The sequence below is a fragment of the Plecotus auritus genome (assembly GCF_963455305.1).
Source record: "Plecotus auritus genome assembly, chromosome: 3".
NCBI lineage: Eukaryota > Metazoa > Chordata > Mammalia > Chiroptera > Vespertilionidae > Plecotus > Plecotus auritus.
Genome location: NC_137772.1, coordinates 118,868,751 through 118,887,290, shown reverse-complemented (window position 1 = coordinate 118,887,290; position 18,540 = coordinate 118,868,751). Strand labels below are relative to the sequence as shown.

At 44.4% G+C, this 18,540-nt stretch overlaps 1 protein-coding gene across 7 annotated transcripts in view; it reads right to left on the bottom strand.

The window, feature by feature from the left end:
• CRYL1 (crystallin lambda 1) overlaps positions 1 to 18,540 on the bottom strand; it is a 248,069-nt gene that overhangs the window by 66,635 nt on the left and 162,894 nt on the right. For 6 of the 7 annotated variants that reach the window (XM_080662128.1, XM_080662133.1, XM_080662130.1 and 3 more), the window contains 2 exons: positions 12,314 to 12,420; positions 8,554 to 9,356 (listed from right to left, as the gene is read on the bottom strand). In XM_080662128.1, coding sequence (XP_080518254.1) covers positions 9,243 to 9,356; positions 12,314 to 12,420 — 221 coding nt within the window. In that variant the 3' untranslated portion in view covers positions 8,554 to 9,242. Of the gene's footprint in view, positions 1 to 8,553; positions 9,357 to 12,313; positions 12,421 to 18,540 lie in introns of those variants that run through there. The other variant, XM_080662129.1, reaches the window with a different exon arrangement.

Sequence of the window (18,540 nt, the reverse complement as noted above, 5' to 3'; positions counted from 1 at the left end):
AGTTCACACAAACACTCCATCCATGCTTTTGTTCCGGCCCTCCGGTCCAGTTTAAGAACCCATTGTGGCCCTTGAGTCAAAAAGTTTGCCCACCCCTGTATAGAACAACCATCATTGAGAACCATCTGAACAGTAGCTAAATGGAACTCTTATAAATAAGGATATAAAGAAGATATAAATAAGAATATCAAGATTAGTAGGAGGGATGAAGACATCAAATGGGGTTGTCTTACACCACATATAGCAACTGAGAATTGGGAGGGATATCTCAGCTGCAGAAGTCGCTCCATCCCACAAAGAGCAAGGAGTCCTAGCCCCACACCAGGCTCCCCAGTCTCCAGCACCAGTGCCAGGAAGAGGAGCCCCCACAATAGCTGGCTGTGAAAACCAATTGGAACTCTGTCCAGGTGAGATGGAAGGCTACTATAGACCCAAGCATCTTCTTAAAGGGCTCCACGCACAGACTCACTAACTTTCAAACACTCACCCTAAGCTCCAGCAAAGGGAAAGCAGTTCAAAAAAGGACATTCAGGGAGGGGCTGAATTGTGTGCTTCAGGACAAGGGCTAGAGGGGCAGTAGTTCTCTCCACTATTTTGCTTCTTTTCAAAATAAAAAGCAATTAGATCACACCACTCCCAGGTCTTCCCACTGCAGTTAAATGAAATCCTGACCTAACCTTAGGAAGTCTGTGTCCAGCCCACTGCCCTCTCAATCCCTCTCAGTCCCACTCCATCTTCCCCCACAATGCTTCTCCACTGCTCCTGCCCCTGCTGAGCCCTCCCCTCTGGCATGGACTCCTGCTGTGCTTTCTGCCCCCATGCTCCCTCCTAGAGTGAACAGGGCTGTCTCCTTCTTGTCACTCAGGTCTCAGAAAGCCATCCCAACCACCCGCATGAGGCAGAAATTGGGCACACACTGTTCCATCACTCAATTTCATTCTCTAATGAGCACATATCACTTTCTGATATGTTCCTTGTTTATCTATTCTTTTTCACAGCCAGCCTCATTTAGAACACAAACTCCATGAAGGTAGCGATATGGTCTTGTTTAAATTGCATCCCCAGGAGTTGGGACCACAGACTCTAAGGCTGTTGAAGAGTAGGTGATGGCAACGGTTTCCAAGAATTTATCCATTCATTGTAGTTTAAACAGTTAGTTGGCATATAATTTGTTCACAGTAGTCTCTTATGATCCTTTGTATTTCAGTGTGTTTTTTTGTATTGTTTTTTCTTATAAGCATCTTTATTACAAATGTTCTTAAACACTTCTCTACAAGCATTGCAGAATGAGTATAACTTCAATTCACTAATATAACATATCAGTTTTAATGTCTCCTCATTCATTTCTGATTTTGTTTCATCCCTTTTTTTTTAAATCAAGCTAAAGGGTTATAATTTACTTAATCTTCCAAGAAAACCTACTCTAAGTCTTATTGATTTTTTTTCCATTGTTTTTCAATTCTCAATTTCATTTATTTCTGCTCTTATCTATTTCCTTACTTCTGCTAACTTGCAATTAGGTCCTTCTTTTTTGAGCTCCTCAAGGTGTAAAGTTGGATTGTTTAACATGTTAAGCGCCCAGTCAGTCACCGGTGACTGACACTATACTTTCTGTTTGGAATACAAAACAGGCTGGGCGCTTAATGTGTTAAGCTATTTCTTCCTTTTTAATAGAAGCATTTATTGCTATAAACTTGATCTTTAGTACTGCTTTTACTGCATCTTATAAGCTTTACAGATGACATGATCTTATATGTAGGAAACCCTAAAGATTCCACACAAAAACTATCAGAACTAATAAAAAATTTCAGTAAAGTTGCAGAATATAAAATCAACATGTAACAATCAGTTATGTTTTCATACACTAACAATAAACTATCCGAAAAGGAAATTAAGATAACAATCTTGTTAACAATAGCATAAAAAAACAATATACTTAGGAATAAACTTAATCAAGAAAGTGAAAGACCTGCACACTGAAAACTATAAAACATTGATGAAAGAAATTTAAAGACACAAATGAAAGAAAAGACAGCCTATGTTTATTGATTGGAAGACTTATTGTTGTTAAAATGTCCATTCTACCCAAAGTGATATACAAATTCAATGTAATCCCTATCAAAATCTCAAAAGAATTTTATACAGAAATAGAAAAGCAATCTTAAAATTGATATAGAACCACAAAGAACCCACCCTGAATGACCAAAATAATCTTGAGAAAGAACAAAGCTGGAGGTACCATACTTCCTGATTTCAAAACTTATAAAGCTACTATATTTAAAACAGTATAGTACTGTCAAAAAGACATACAGATCAATGTAACAGAATAAAGAGCCCAGAAATAAACCCACTCTTATTGATATTCAATAAGGATGCTGAGATAATACAACAAGGAAATGACAGTCTCTTCAACAAACAGTACTGGGAAAACTGGATATCCACATGCAAAAGAATAAAATTGGACTCTTTTCTTACACCATAAACATAAAACTCCACTCTAAATGGATTAAGGACTTAAATGTAAGACGTGAAACTGTAAAATGCATAGAATAGCTTCATAACATAGGTCCTCGCAATGATTTCATGAGTAAAGACATTAAAAGCACAGGCAACAAAATAAAAAATAAACAAGTGAGACTATGTCAAACTAAAACGTTCTGCACAATAATCAACAGAGCGAAAAGGAAATCTGCGAAAAGGGAGAAAACATTTGCAACCATCTATCCGATAAGGAATAATAGATGGTTGCAAATGTTCCCAAAATATATAAGGAACTCATACAACTTGATAGCAAAACAAAACAAAACACAACAATCTGATGAAAAGGTGAATAGAGGAACTGAATAGACATGTCTCCAAAAACAAAAGACCAACAGGTACATGAAAAGATGTTCAACTTCATTCATCATCAGGGAAATGCAAATCAAAACAAGTGAGGTACCACCTTACACCTGTTAGAATAGCTGTTATTAAAAAAAAAAAAAGGTAAGTACTAGTAAAGATATGGAGAAATTAAAACTTTTGCACACTTCTTTAGCCACATAACTGATAGCCTTCTGACATTTTCTACACTTTGCCTATTGATTGCTTTATGTTTTGCTTTCTCCCACTAGAACTACAGATTAAGCTTCATATGGGCAGGTAGTTTTTGCCTGTTATTACTGTCTCCCTAGCACTTGGAACAGTGCCCAGCACACAGTAGATCCTCTGTAAATATTTGATTGATGGGTCAATTGAAAGTGAATAAAATTGCCATTCTGTTTTTTATTTCAGTCTTGCATGTTTGATTAGCCTGTGAAAAGCACCTTGTACGTCATCAGCTACATATGCACCTCCAAACCAAGCAAGAAGCAGACATGAATAACAGGGACCCCCCCTCAACCCCATCTTTGACATCTTTCTGTGACTTCCACAGAAACACCTCCAGTCCTGAAGGAGCACTAAGAGGCTAAGCTAAAGCATGCAGAAAGGGAAACCAGGGGTCCTGTACATACGGATGTGGACCGGGGCTTTGGGGAAAAGACATTTGGAAGCACAGACCAATGTGAGAGAAACCGTGTGTGCCTTACACAGGGGGTGGAGATAGATAGCTTTGAAGTTCTGAGAAAAGGACTCAGAAACCAGTCAGGGCAACATTCAACTGGGCTTGGTCCTTCTCACAGCCCCAGAGAAGTCACGTAGCCCCTATAGGATGGAATTATATAGGAAATTTGGTAATATAATGCAGTGTGGTGTCTTGGATGGGGTCCTGTAACAGAAAAAGGACATTAATGGGAAAACTAGTACATGACCTGACACAGTTGCTAAACTCATCGAAGCAAGCAGGCCCTAGGGATGACAAACTGAAGAGCAGAAGGGCCTCCTTTGTCTTGCAATTTATCTCTAAGACGAGAGGCCCAGTGCACGAAATTTGTGCACTGGGGGGTGGGGGGGTCCCTCAGCCCAGCCTGCACCCTCTCCAATCTGGGACCCCTAGAGGGATGTCCAACTGCCCTTTTAAGCCCGATCCCACCGGGCTTAAAGGGCAGTCGGACATCCCTCTCACAATCCAGGACTGCTGGCTCCCAACTGCTCACCTGCCTGCCTTTCTGATTGCCCCTAACCGCTTCTGTCTGCCAGCCTGATCACCCCCTAACAACTCCCCTGCCAGCCTGATTGATGGCTAACTGCTCCCCTGCCAGCCTGTTTTCCCCTAACTGCCCTCCCCTGCAGGCCTGGTCACCCCTAACTGCACTCCCCTGCAGGCCTGTTCCCCCCAACTGCTCTCCCCCGCAGGCCTGGGTCCCCCCCAACTGCCCTCCCCTGCAGGCCTGGTCACCCCCAACTGCTCTCCCCTGCAGGCCTGGGTCCCTCCCAACTGCCTTTACCTGCAGGCCTGGTCACCCCCAACTTCCCTCCTCTGCTGGTTTGGTCACCCCTAACTGCTCTCCCCTGCAGGCTTGATTGCCCCCAACTGCCCTCCCTTGCAGGCCTGGTCCCTCCCAACTGCTCTCCCCTGCTGGCCTGATCGCCCACAACTGCCCTCCCCTGCAGGCCTGGTCCCTCCCAACTGCCCTCCCTTGCTGGCCATCTTGTGGTGGCCATCTTGTGTCCACATGGGGGCAGGATCTTTGACCACATGAGGGCAGCCATCTTGTGTGTTGGAGTGATGGTCAATCTGCATATTACTCTTTTATTAGATAGGATAGAGGCCTGGTGCACAGGTGGGGGCCAGCTGGTTTGCCCTGAAGGGTGTCCTGGATCAGGGTGGGGGTTCCCTTGGGGCATGGGGCAGCCTGGCAAGGGGCCTGTGGTGGTTTGCAGGCCGGCCACGCCCCCTGGCAACCCAAGCGGAGGCCCTGGTATCTGGGGTTTATCTTCTACAATTGAAACTTTTTAGCCTTGAGCAGAGCCAAGTCTTCTGCTTGCTCTGTGGCAGCAGCCAATTCTGTTGGGATTTATGTATCTTCTATATTTGAAACTTTGTAGCCTTAAGTGGAGGCCTGGTGTGCGGAAAGCTTGGTTTCCTCCATCTCCAGGGGCAACCCTAGCCTCCTGCTCTTTCCAGCTCCGTGGCTGCCGCCATTTCTGTTTGGATTTATGTATCTTCTATCATTGAAACTTTGTAGCATTGAGTGGAGGCCTGGGTCGGTAAGGGCAGGCGGAAAGCTTGGCTTCCTCCATTGCCGGGGAAACCCAAGCCTCCCTCCTGCTCTCTGTGTCCGTAGCCATCTTGGTTGGGTTTATTTGCATATTCGCTCCTGATTGGCTTGTGGGCGTGGCTTGTGGGTGTAGCAGAGTGATGGTTAATTTGCATATTACTCTTTTATTAGATAGGATTGGATTGTGTGGGGTCTGTGGGAAGTCATGCTCACATACCCACCCCTCCCTTTAGCTCCCTGTTGGACCCTTTCCTCACTCTATCCAGCAATTTCCATAACTGTCCTCCTGCCCAGAGCCACAAGTATGCTTCTGCTGTTCTCGCTTGGAAACTCCAATTTTTTCATCCCATAGATGAAAATCAAATCACTGGCTCTCTGGCATTCTCTCAGCCCATCCCTTTCAGTAACTGCCACATTAACATTGTGATGGCTGCAAGCAAAACTGAGAAGCACTTCAACTGATGTATCTCAGAACAGATCTGATACCTACACAAAAATACTTTACAGCAAAAGTAGGGAAACAGAACTTAAACATATAAATGAATGTCCATACTCTGTCTTCCCTGCCCACACCACCATAGGGGACACCAGAATGTGTCTGCCTTGCTCTCCTACTGGCCTGAGCATTGGACCAGATAGCCTCATTTGGCCACTCCTTCTGGAACCCCAAGTGGCTCATCAATGAGGTCAAACCATCAGGTCAAGTCTGTGTGACATCCACCAACACCCCATGTCTCCTGGCTAGTTCATCTGCATATCAGTGATCCCAAACCAGGGTCCAGGGACTGTGGGTAGCCTTCACATGCTCCTAAAAGCACTGAGCATAGTACAGAGACTTTGAGAAGACAAGTATGTTGAAGGAAGAGGAGCAGGAACCAGAAGCTATTGGGAAAAGCAAGGGCTTGCCGGTGGCCCAGACAAACGGCCCCTCAACAGGTCACAGAGGGAAGGACTGCATCAGAGTTTAAGGAGAATTTACAACTTAATCAGATGAATCCTTTCAGGGCTGACTACCTCCTTTGTGACTTGCCACATTATCCTCTCTGGGAAGTTTAGTATCTGGGACATTCACATTTTCAGCCCTTCTCTTAACGTCCTCATCTTGTAACCGGGCATAGAATCTGCACAGTTGCTGGAGCTGACCCTCTAGGCTCCCATGTAACTTTCCCAGGTCACCCGATGACTCAATCCTACCTCCAGGATGATTTCCACACTCACTTACCAGCCCCCATGTGGACCACAACTGGCTCTGCCTCCAGATCCCTTCCATTGTCAGAAGGAACTTTTTGAAATCCTGATGACCACTCCACTCATAACCTAGACCAGTGGTCGGCAAACTGCAGCTCGCGAGCCACATGCGGCTCATGAGCCGCGGTTTGCCGCTCTGTTGACTAATGAGTTTGCCGACCACTGGGTAGGGGCTTAATCACAAGGAACAACACCAGCCTGTAATTATTGGAATCGAGAGTCTAGGTCAGTGGTCGGCAAACTCTTAAGTCAACAGAGAGGCAAACCGCAGCGCCGCAGTTTGCCAATCACTGACCTAGACCATTTAGGCTCTCCATTGCTTTACGTAAGGTCTATTAATGTGGCCCCCAGGGCTCTTCACCACTATCTGGGTCTGGCCCCGCTCCAGCCTCCCCTTTTTCAGGCCCCAGGAACCACTCCCCTTTTCCAGGGTGCCCAGCACTCTTTCCTGCTCTGCTCCCTCAGCCAGGAAGGCTGTCTTACTTACGACCCAACTCAAAGGTTGCCCACTGGGGCCTTCCAGGGCACACACAGGGGCAGGCAGTTGTGATCTCCTGTGTACTAGTATATGACCCTCTGGAGCACTGTCCTATTTTACTGTAACATTTGGTTTTCTTACAGTAAACTTCTGAAAGGCAATGTCCATGTATGAGATGCCTGGTACATCACAGCTGCTCAGTGGATGTTATTGCATAAATAAAAGTGTGTGTGGGGGGGAATGGGTGAAAAGGGGAAGGGATTAAGAAGTACAAGTTGCCAATTATAAAAATAGTTACAGGGATGTAAAATACAGCAGAGGGAATATAGTCAATAATATTGTAATAACTATGTATGGTGTCAGGTGGGGTACTAGACTTACCAAGAGGACTGCTTCAAAAGTTATATAAATGTCTAATCACTATGTTGCACACCTGAAATTAATAATATTGTATGTCAACTATAATTAATTTTAAACGAATAAAATTAAGTAAGTAAATGCATGTGATGGGTGAGTGATATGTACACTTAGCTGGAAATATCACTTCCACATGGTTCCCAACTGGGGACGCTGGTTCCAGCACCATCACAGACTTAGCTCCAAGGAACTCATCTCCTATTGGGTGAAGCTGGTCATCGAAATATAAAGGATCATTTGGGCTGGGAGCTATCAGGGGCCCCACAGAGGCATCCAGTGATCAAAGTTATTGTGACGTGCTGGCCCTATGGGGTGGAGGAATTTTTGTGCTCTATTTCCCAGAGTATTTGGAGAGCTAGTGCTAGGAATAGACTCCAAGTCAATGAAGATGAAGAGATGTTGGGTGAAGTTAAAAAGGTATCTTTACTATAGAACTTGGAGTCCCTAATTTCTTATAGATGTGAGTGTCCAAGGGCAGGCAGTCCATGGAGTTTCACAAATACAGATAACTACAGAGCCACAGGGCACTGTGGAACATGTTTTGGAAACACTGGTCCAAATAGGTGAATTTTTACTGAATAAAAGACAAAGAACTCAGAATGAAATATTTGCCTCTTATTTATCACGGTCACTCTAAAACATGTCAATCACAGGATCAAACACTGTCTTTCTCAGAAAGAAGAAAAGATGCCTGTATGGAATAAAAAACTTCTATTCAGAACTAGAGGCCCAGTGCACGAAATTCGTGCATGGGGGGGGGGGTGGGTCCCTCAGCTGGCCTGCACCCTCTCCAATCCGGGACCTCTCGGAGGATGTCCGACTACCTCTCTCAATCTGGGACCGCTGGCTCCTAACGGCTCGCCTGCCTGCCTAATCACCCCTAACCACCTCTGCCTGTCTGTCTGATTGCCCCTAACTGCTCCCCTGCTGGCCTGATTGCCCCTAACCGCCTCTGCCTCGCCCCACACCCAGGACCCAGGATTCCCTCCTCTGGTCGGTCGCAGGCACCCAGGACCTGGGCTTCCCTCCCTCTGGCCGGATGCAGGCACCCAGGACCCAGGCCGGCTTCACTTGGGTCGGCCGCAGCTGCAGGGGACCATGGACGAGCGGCTTGTTCCTCTTCCGGGACGCTTGTCCCTCTCCGGGGCTGGTCCCCATTCCTCTCTTGTGAGCTCATTTGTGCCTGGCTGGTCCCCATTCCTCTCTCCCCAGTGTTGAGTCTGAGCAGTTATGGCATGATGGCGTGAGGACATGAGGGCGTGATGACCATTTGCATATTAGCTCTTTATTATATAGGATAACCATTGGCAAATGAAGGTAGTTAGTTGTCTCAAAAATGAAGGGCCACAGAGTACTCAGAAAGGGATTAGAAATAATTATAAAAATTTTTGCTACAGATTAAGATGATTTGAAACTACAATCATTGACTATAAAATGTAGGATGCATAATCACACATACTAGTAAAACTAAAAAGTGAAAATCTTGAGATGACTGGCTTGCCCAGGTGGCAGGAAATCAACAGCCCTCAGAAGCCAAATGCTGCTTTGACACCCACATTATAAATGACTAGATTACTGTTAACAGAGATCAAACTCAGGACTTGCATGCTAAGTATGGTACCTCTGCAGCTGCTACTGTTTCAAGCCATATGATTACGTCCTTATAATTCCACCAACTAGGACTTTCAGTGAGGGGAGTGACAGCATTATAAAAAACTTCACGGGCCCTGGCCAGTGTGGCTCTGTTAGCTGGGCATCATCTCATGCACCGAATAGTGCTGGTTCAATTCCCAGTCAGGGAACATGCCTGAGTTGTGGGCTTGATCTCCAGTAGGGGATGTGCAGGAGGCAGCTGATTGATGTTTTGCTCTCACATGGATGTTTCTTTTTCTATATCCCTCTCCCTCCCTCTCTTCCTAAAAATTGATTTTAAAATCTTAAAAACAAAAAAAAACCCTTCACTGGGAGGGCATCTGACTTTTCAGTTTGGCAAGTCTCATGAGGCATTGATCCCTCCACTGCCTTCTGGCAGCCAAGTGCTCAGGATCATCTGGGACTTTCACACACATGGCCTGGGAACAAGGAAAGAAGAGAAAAGACATCAAGGAAAAAAAAAAAGAAAAAAAGAAATGAATGGAACTACATCAAACTAAAAAGTTTTTGCACAACAAAAGAAACCATCAATAAAACAAAAAGACAACCTACTATATTCACCAGTGATACATCTAATAAGGGGTTAATTATCCAAAATATATAAAGAACTCATACAACTTAACACCAAAAAAAAAAAAACCAATCGAATTAAAAGATGGGCAGAGGACCTGAATAGACATTTCTCCAAAGAAGACATACAGATGACCAATAGACATATGAAAAGCTGCTCAACATCACTAATCATCAGTGAAATGCAAATTAAAACCACACCTGTCAGAACGGCTATCATTAATAAACCAACAAACATGTGTTGGCAAGGATGTGGAGAAAAAGGAACCCTTATGCACTATTGGTGGGACTGCAAATTGGTGCAGTCACTATGAAAATCAGTACAGAGGTTCATCAAAAAATTAAAAATGGAACTACCATATGACCCAGCAATTCCACTTCTGGGTATTTATCTGGAGAAATCAAAACACTAATTTAAAAAAAAAATTCTGCCCTGACCAGTTTGGCTCAGTGGATAGAGCGTCGGCCTGTGGACTGAAGGGTCCCGGGTTCGATTCCGGTCAAGGGCATGTACCTTGGTTGCGGGCACATCCCCAGTAGGGGGTGTGCAGGAGGCAGCTGATTGATGTTTCTCTCTCATCGATGTTTCTAACTCTCTATCCCTCTCCTTCCCACTCTGTAAAAAATCAATAAAATGTATTTAAAAAAAAATTCTTATGTTCATTGAAGTATTATTAAAATAGTCAAGTATGGAAGCAACCTAAGTGCCCATCAATAGACAAATGGATAAAGAAGAGATGGTACATACATATACAATAGAATACTACTTGACCATAAAAAAGAATGAAATCTTACCATTTGAGACAATGTGGATGGGTCTAGAGGTTATTATGCTAAGTGAAGTAAGTCAGACAGAGAAAGACAAATACCATATGATTTCAATGACTAGTACATATGGAATCTAAAAAACAAAATAAGAAAAAAAAAAAACAAACCCAAAACTCACAGATACAGAGAACAAACTAATGGTTGCCAGATGGTAGGGGGACTTGGGAGGATGGGTGTAAGTCATTAAGGGATAAGAAGTTCATGCCTGGCCCTAACCGGTTTGGCTCAGTGGATAGAGCATCGGCCTGTGGACTCAAGGGTCCCAGGTTCAATTCTGGTCAACGGCATGTACCTTGGTTGTGGGCACATCCCCAGTAGGGAGTGTGCAGGAGGCAGCTGATTGATGTTTCTCTCTTATCAATGTTTCTAACTCTCTCTCCCTCTCCCTCTCCCTTCCTCTCTGTAAAAAATCAATAAAATATATTAAAAAAAAAAAAAAAAAGAAGTTCATGCCTGGCCCAGCTGGCATGGCTCAGCGGTTGAGTGTTGACCTATGAACCAAGAGGTCACAGTTCGATTCCCTGTCAGGGCACATACTCAGGTTGCGGGCTCAGTCCCCAGTGTGGGGCATGCAGGAGGCAGCCAATCAATGATTCTCTCTCATCATTGATGTTTTGATCTCTCTCTCCCTCTCCCTTCCTTTTCTGAAATAAATAAAAATATGCTTAAAAAAAAAAGAAGAAGAAGAAGCAGCACATGCCCTGGCCAGTTGGAAGTGTTATCCCGTACACCAAAAGATCTCGGGTTCATTTCCCAGCCAGAACACATACCTAGGTTTTGGGTACAAGAGGTACAAAACTAATCAATGTTTCTCTAACACTGTTTTTCTCTCTCGCTCTCTCTCACACTCGCTCTCTCTCTCTCTCTCTTTCTCCCTCCCCCTTCCTCTCTCTGTAAAATCTGTAAACATCTGCCTGGGTATAATTTTTTTTAAAGTACAAATTGGCAGTTACAAAATAGTCACAGGGATGTGAGGTACAGCATAGGTGATATAGTCAATGACATAATAACTATGTATGGTGTCAGGTGGCTACTAGACTTATCAGGGGGATCACTTTGCAAATTATATGTCTAACCCCAGTGGTTCCCAACCTTTTCTTGGCCAAGCCCAACCCAAGCATCTCTAAAATTCCGATGCCCTGTGACATATAATTCTTATTATTCAAAAAGTGAACTCATATTCATGTGGAGGAAGCCTAAAAGGACATTAACTTGGTCTAAACAAGCTTTCAAAGAACATGGCATCCATGAAAGAAAAAAAATAAAAGAATGAAAGGACAGTTGAAGTACTGAGGAAGAAATCACTAAGAAATTGTTAAAATAATAATAATATGAAGTGATATGAAAAAATAGCAAGTGAAGTTTCAAAACATATAATAGAGAACTGAAATGCATAAATATGTCACAATATACATTTGTATACTGTATATGAGGTCCTTAGAACCATAAGAAATGCAAAAAATTCACTGTTAATAACTCATTCTTGAATTGCTCTCGTTAAAAATCAAATTGCCCCCCTGTGGGGCGTGTGCCCCACGTTGGGAACCACTGGTCTAACCACTATGCTCTATACCTAAAACTAATATAAAATAATACTGAAATCAAGTGTAAATGAAAAAAAATTTTAAATAAAAAAAAGAACAAAAATACATGAAGAGGAGGTAATTTACCAGGAGCATAATTGTTGGTCCTGCTGTGCAAACTGAATTTGCTCTCAAGGACAAAGGGAGCAGAGTAAACGCTCCATGAACATGAGTTTCCTGAACCTAGAGATTCCAGCTCCTCAGAGATAAGTCACAGTGACCTCCAAGTTCATTGGCCACACTGCTCTAAAGGTCTCCAAAGACCATGAGACAGAAGTTAGAGATGAGGGACTGTGAAAACCAGAAACAAAGATACTAACTGCACAATAAACATCCCTGTCCACAGAGCTCCCTCCCGCTCAGCCTGCACAACTCTCTGCAGTCAGTCCACGTACCTGGTGAATCTTCTCAACTGTAGCCCCGGAAAACTCTGGAATAGGTCCGAAAGTCTTGAGGACATGTTTCATGCTTTCGCCATATCTGTCACAGTAGCTTAACATGCCTGAAACCATATGAACACAAGAATCCACAAAACCAGAACATTAGAGAACTCCCAACTAAGACATCGATTCAGAGAGTCTTGCCTTGGGTCAGATTAACTACATTCTTTTCTTCTGTGAGTGAAGAAAAGGAGGAGGTGGTCAGTGCACCTGGTTAGCTGGCGCTGGGGACCAAGGGTCCTCACCACAAGTCAGTCACTTGTCAAGCTTTCCCTCCGATCTCAGAATCCTGAAAAGCAAGGGGCCCCTGGGGCTGGCCATTCTACCTCCCTCAGTGTACTTCAGCCTGTGTTCCTGCATTGATTTATTGATTAACCTATTAAGTCCTATTTTCACCAAAAATGTTATGAGGTTATTTGTGTAAATGGCTTGAATGCATTTTCTAAGAACCATAGAGGTCACAGCTCACTTAAATCTGTTTCCCATTTCACACTTGTTCCCTGACTTCTAGTTACCATTTGGTTGGGTGTCTACAAGGCAGCAGATTCTTTAATGAAGGCTCAGAGTGTGGCCAGTGGATAACAGCCCTGTCACCCAAGCCCAGGGTGCCTCTGTACCCCGGCTGCACTGCTCTCCAACTGCTTCTGCAGCTTCCTGACCCTGGGGAACCCAACCACTTTCTCAGATGCTGAGATAAGGGCTGTGGGATTTTGATGGAGAAACCCATGAAGAAGAGGCTCATCCACATGGGAGAGAGGAGGAAGAAGCACAGTAACTTAGCAGTTTTGGACTGTATGTGGCTGAAACTAAGCTCTTTAGTAAGAGTCAAAAGTGCACAGAGAGGAAAGCAGAGTCCAGCGGCCTCACCTCCCAGCATGTGGAACTGGCCTGTTGGAACCTGTCTGTGCCTGGCATCCCTCCCCTCCCACTGCCTGGGAGGCAGCAGGGCTTGGCCAGTGCAGGTGTGTGCGGGGGGAGGGGGAGATCAAGTCCAATCTGAGGCCACCCCTGGGTATGCATAGAAGAGGCATCTCTGAGTCCTGGGCCCACTTGGGACATGGCTGAGCCACCCACTGTACCACCCTTGGCCTACTTCCAACATCTTTCACAACCAGAAACACTCAGAGGTTGGTCAGTCATGCTAAAAGATAATACAGAATTTAAAATGAATAGCAGAATTTGCAAAGATCCCCGAGCTTGGTTCTTATCCACCCCCAGAAAAAGTTTTAAATTAATCCTATATAATAAAAGCCTAATTTGCTGTGTCTGGTTGTCCGTTCAACCAATCAAAGCATAATATGCTAATGAATGCTAAGGCCACTCAACCACTCACTATGATGTGCACTGACCACCAGGGGGCAGACGCTCCAACTGGTTGGTTAGCTTGCTGCTGGGGTCTGGCCAATCAGGACTGAGCTAGATGGGCTGGACACGCCCTGAGCCATCCTGCAGTCCCTCCCTGGCTGGCCAACCTCCCATGTCCCATCCCAGCCCTGATCATGCACTGGTTGGATCCCTCGGCCTGGCCTGCACCCTCTCGCAATCCGGGACCCCTCAGGGGATGTTGGAGAGCCTATTTTGGCCCCATCCCACAGGCCAGGCTGAGGGAACCCACTGGTGCATGAATTTGTGCACTGGGCCTCTAGTTTTAAATAAAAATCATCACAAGATATTCTTAAAAAAAAGAAAGAGACAAACTTCTTTGGGGTTTAGTTTTGGTGGACCCACACTATTATGAAAGCCTGAATTCACTGAATTTCAATTTTATTTGCCTCAAATAGCTTTCCTTCTCCTTCAGTGTGCTAAAATTACATCAAAGTAGCTCTTAGAAGAGAAATTGTTTTGAAAGATAAAATATTCAAATATAACTTTTCTGACATTAGCACCTACAATTAAGTGGTGGACACTCCTTTTTAAAATAAGGGTTTCATTTCATTTAACACAAGTATAACCTGAGAATTAAGGATTCCAGACTTCCTAAAGCAGGGGTGGGAACATCCGGCCCTTGGGCAGTATAAAGCCTATGAAATCATTTGGTCTGGCCCTGCCAAGGCATTAGGAGTGTGTTAATTAAATGTTTGACCAAATATAGGAGGCTAATTTTTAAGTTGTTAATTTTGTATGGCCTGAGAATGAGGTTATAAATATCCAAATGGCCCTTGGCAAAAAAGGTTCCCCACCCCTACAAAGGTCCCAGCACTAGCTATCTTAGAGGATTCAGCATTTCCAGAACACAGAAGACCACCATTACATTTATTTCCTTTGAAAGTTAAATATTTTCTTCACTTTAAGTGTTTATTTATTCAAACCAAAGGTGGTAAAATCTAGACACAAATACAGTTACTCCTTTTGGGGGGGCAGAGACATAAGAATCAAATGAGTTGGAAAGATATTAAATGAGAAGAAAATGGGAGGACTGGCTACAGCTGAGATTCACCCATGTGCAGGGAAACAAGCCCAGCAGTACCCTCCTGTGAACCAATTCTATCTCCCTGTCCTCCTTGAGCAGCAAAAAGCCAAGGATGCAATTCAAGGACTGTATTTCACCTCTGGATTACTTCACATTTTCTGAACAAACATTCATCTTTCTGCATCCCTGTGAAGTTATTTGAATCTCCCAGGGGCTTCTGAGAACTTTTTCTCTGCCTTTTAAAATTTGTGGCTTTAAAGGAGCATTTATTTATTTAAGACTAGAGGCCCGGTGCATGAAATTCATGCACAGGTGTGTGTGTGTGTGTGTGTGTGTGTGTGTGTGTGTGTGTGTATCCCTCAGCCCAGCCTGCACCCTCTCCAATCTGAGACCCCTTGAGGGATGCCCAACTGCCAGTTTAAACCAGCAGTCGAATATCCTTCTTACAATCCAGGACTGCTGGCTCCCAACCGCTCGCCTGCCTGCCTGCCTGACTGCCCCTAACCGCTTCTGCCTGCCAGCCTGATCACCCCCTAACCACTCCCCTGCCAGCCTGATTGACGCTTAACTGCTCCCCTGCCGACCCGATTGCTCCTAACTGCCCTCCTCTGCCGGCCTGGTCACCCTTAACTGCCCTCCCCTGCCAACCTGGTCACCCCTAACTGTCCTTCCCTGCTGGCCCGGGAACCCCCAACTGCCCTCCCCTGCAGGCCTGGGTGCCCCCCCCAACTGCCCTCCCCTGCTGGCCTGGTCACCCCCACTGCCCTTCCCTGCAGACTTGGTCACCCCCAACTGCTCTCCGCTGCTGACCTGGTCACCCCCAAGTGCCCTCCCCTGCAGGCCTGATTGCCTCCAACTGCCCTCCCTTGCAGGCCTGGTCCTTCCCAACTGCCCTCCCCTGCTGGCCTGATCACCCACAACTGCCCTCCCCTGCAGGCCTGGTTGCTCACAACTGCCCTCCCCTGCTGGTCATCTTGTGTCCACATGGGGGCGGCCATCTTGTGTGTTAGAGTGATGGTCAACATGCATATTACCTCTTTATTATATAGGATAGAAAATACAGTAAAGCTCTTTATAATACAATTAATAATTTCCCCCCAACTTTTCTAGGAAACCAATATAAAACTTCAGTCTTACAAATATAAAATCTCTTTCTATAGCATGTACTCAGGCTCATGGGGTGAGCAGCCCCAAGTCTGTGGAGATGGTAAGAGGCCACACAGCCAGCATGTGCAGACCTCCACTTCATGGATACAGCACCTGACACTGCAGGACAGCTCCCCCACTAGCTCAAAGTACAAGTTTATGGTGACTTAGTGTCAAAATTATTTACAGTGTCCCAGCAAATTCATTCCCTTACTCTTCTTTGCAACATCTTCCCTTCCAATAGAGCAGTATGAACGGGAATGTTCCAGAATACCAATTTCAATGGAAATGAAAAGAAAAAGCCACTTCACCTTCTGTCCCACAGCCTGTCCCTCCTCTGTATTACACTGAAGTGAGCCTCCCTATGTTTTCCCTACTATGCTTCCATGCCCTCTATTCTGGTCAACCAAGTACTTCCAACAGCTCTCAGAGAGCCTAGCTTTTTAGAAGACTTTGAACCTAATTTCTTAAGAAGTGGGAGAAAGAATTGATTGTCATGAGTTTGGATTTAGCTTCTCTTGCTGCTTTCAGACTTGTTATTCCTTGGCTGTGAGCCCTGAAGGTGAGACACAACCCAAGGTGATGGAGCAGTGGAGAGCCACCCCATCTGTCTGCATTTATAGAGCAGGCACCTGTCTGTGTGGCCTCTGTCACAGTGGAGGCAGCTGCTGGGACACGCCCTGGGTGTCAATTCTTGGAGAGCCTAATTGCTACCCCACCAGAGAAGTGTGCTTTTCCCATAGCCTATGAACTCACACTCACATGAATTCGCCTGCCTTTAAGAAACAAACCTTAATCAGAGACCAAAAAGATCCCAAAGCCCAGGGACATTATCTAATTCCCACCTGAGTGAGACCTTACTGGAGCAGGTGGACAGAAACTGCCAGGAACAGCCCTATCAGCTCACTTGTTTCACTGCAAATCACAGCTCCACTCAAATGAACCAGACCCACCAAGCAGGCATCTCAATTTAAGATAAACAAACAAACAAACGAACAAGGACAAGCATCTAAATAAGGGAAATTTTGAGAGGTATGATGGTGAACATTCATCTCAACTGAAGGTGATGTCCAGGGGCTGCCAGATTCCCAGGCACCCAAAAGGCTGCTAGGTGTACGAGGGACCAGCCTTTGCTGACCTGCTAGTCTAAAAGCTTAGCATGGAAATAAAGCAAAGTCTTCAGAGTTCACATTCCACAGCAAAAATGTCATAATCTGTATGTGTTCTATATTTCTCTCATGTACTTTTGAATCTTTGGGGGAATTTAAAAAAAAACAACTGGAAGAATAGGGAATTAAACAAAACTTTGTGTGAATATAACATTTATTTTGGACTTCATATGTCAGCCATCCAGCTAGATGTCTCCATCTGATTTCATTCTCACACCACCCTTATGAGGCTGTTTCTGTTGTTGCCCCATTTTACAGATGGGCATACTGAGGTACACAGGGCTATTTAGCTTATAGGTCAACTAGAGATCCAGGCGAACTGGCTCCACAGACCAGATCCACTCTTCTGAGAGCTTGTCTTTCATGGGTGTCACTTTTTAAAAGCAGCCAAAAGGCGAAGGAAGCATGCTGGCCTCCTGTTTTTCAGCTGCTATTTTATAAGATTAAAAAACAAATCATCAAATATTTTTACCCCTTCTAGATAAACTGTAGCTTTTAAGACTAATAACTAGCCTTAACCTGAGATACTGGATTTATGAAGACAACATTAGAAAAAAGAACTCTCCCAATTCCAATCTTGATATATCCTGGGTGACACTGAGGAATCATGATCATTTCCACTGGTTCTGAGCCTGATCTCATAACTGTCTAACTCTGGTCCTTAGAATGCTCTGAAGTTGAAAACTACATCCGTCCACCATTATCATATTAAACCAATTAGGTTTTCTTATCATATCTGCTTTGTGTGAAAAATTGTTATGGGCTCCGTCCTATCTGCCACGCTATTTGACTCCCGAGTTTCTGGTTTCATTGGCTTCAGTTTCTCCTTGTTTGAGAGTCAAAGCAGTTCTCAGGTCTCTCCTATCAGTTTCTCCTGATACCTGAATTATCTTATTTTTCTCAAGAAAAAGAAAAAGAAAAACACAGTGGTCATCCAGCAGTGTTTACATACATTTCAAATGCTTCAATATGTCCATCACGTTTAAGGTTCTGGTTTACAAAAAAAAATTAAAAATTATGCAAGACTTTATTTTAATGATACTTCAAAACTCTGGTTTCACTTTGATAAAGCCTGTGTCTTTACATTACCCTCCTATGTTCAACTGTCATTCTACCACACAAGTAACATGTGGGTGCCAGGTGAGAGTCCCCTCTTTCTTCAGCTGCTCTCAGCTGGGTGTTAAGGAAGAACCAAGTCACTTATTGAACCACATTTGCATGACACCCTACCAACCCATCCAAGGACCCAGGAGTGCATCTGCTGTGTGCAATACAACTGGTAAAACTGCTTGGGATTAGCCACTGGAAATTGTATTTAATTAATTACTATTGCAAAAATTAACTGAAGTATTACCAAACCCTCGTGGAATTATAAAATCTACGCAGATTCTCCAGGGGTCATCTGCTCCAACTTCCGACCTCACTGCGAGACTCCTGTCAACATTCGAACATCCGCA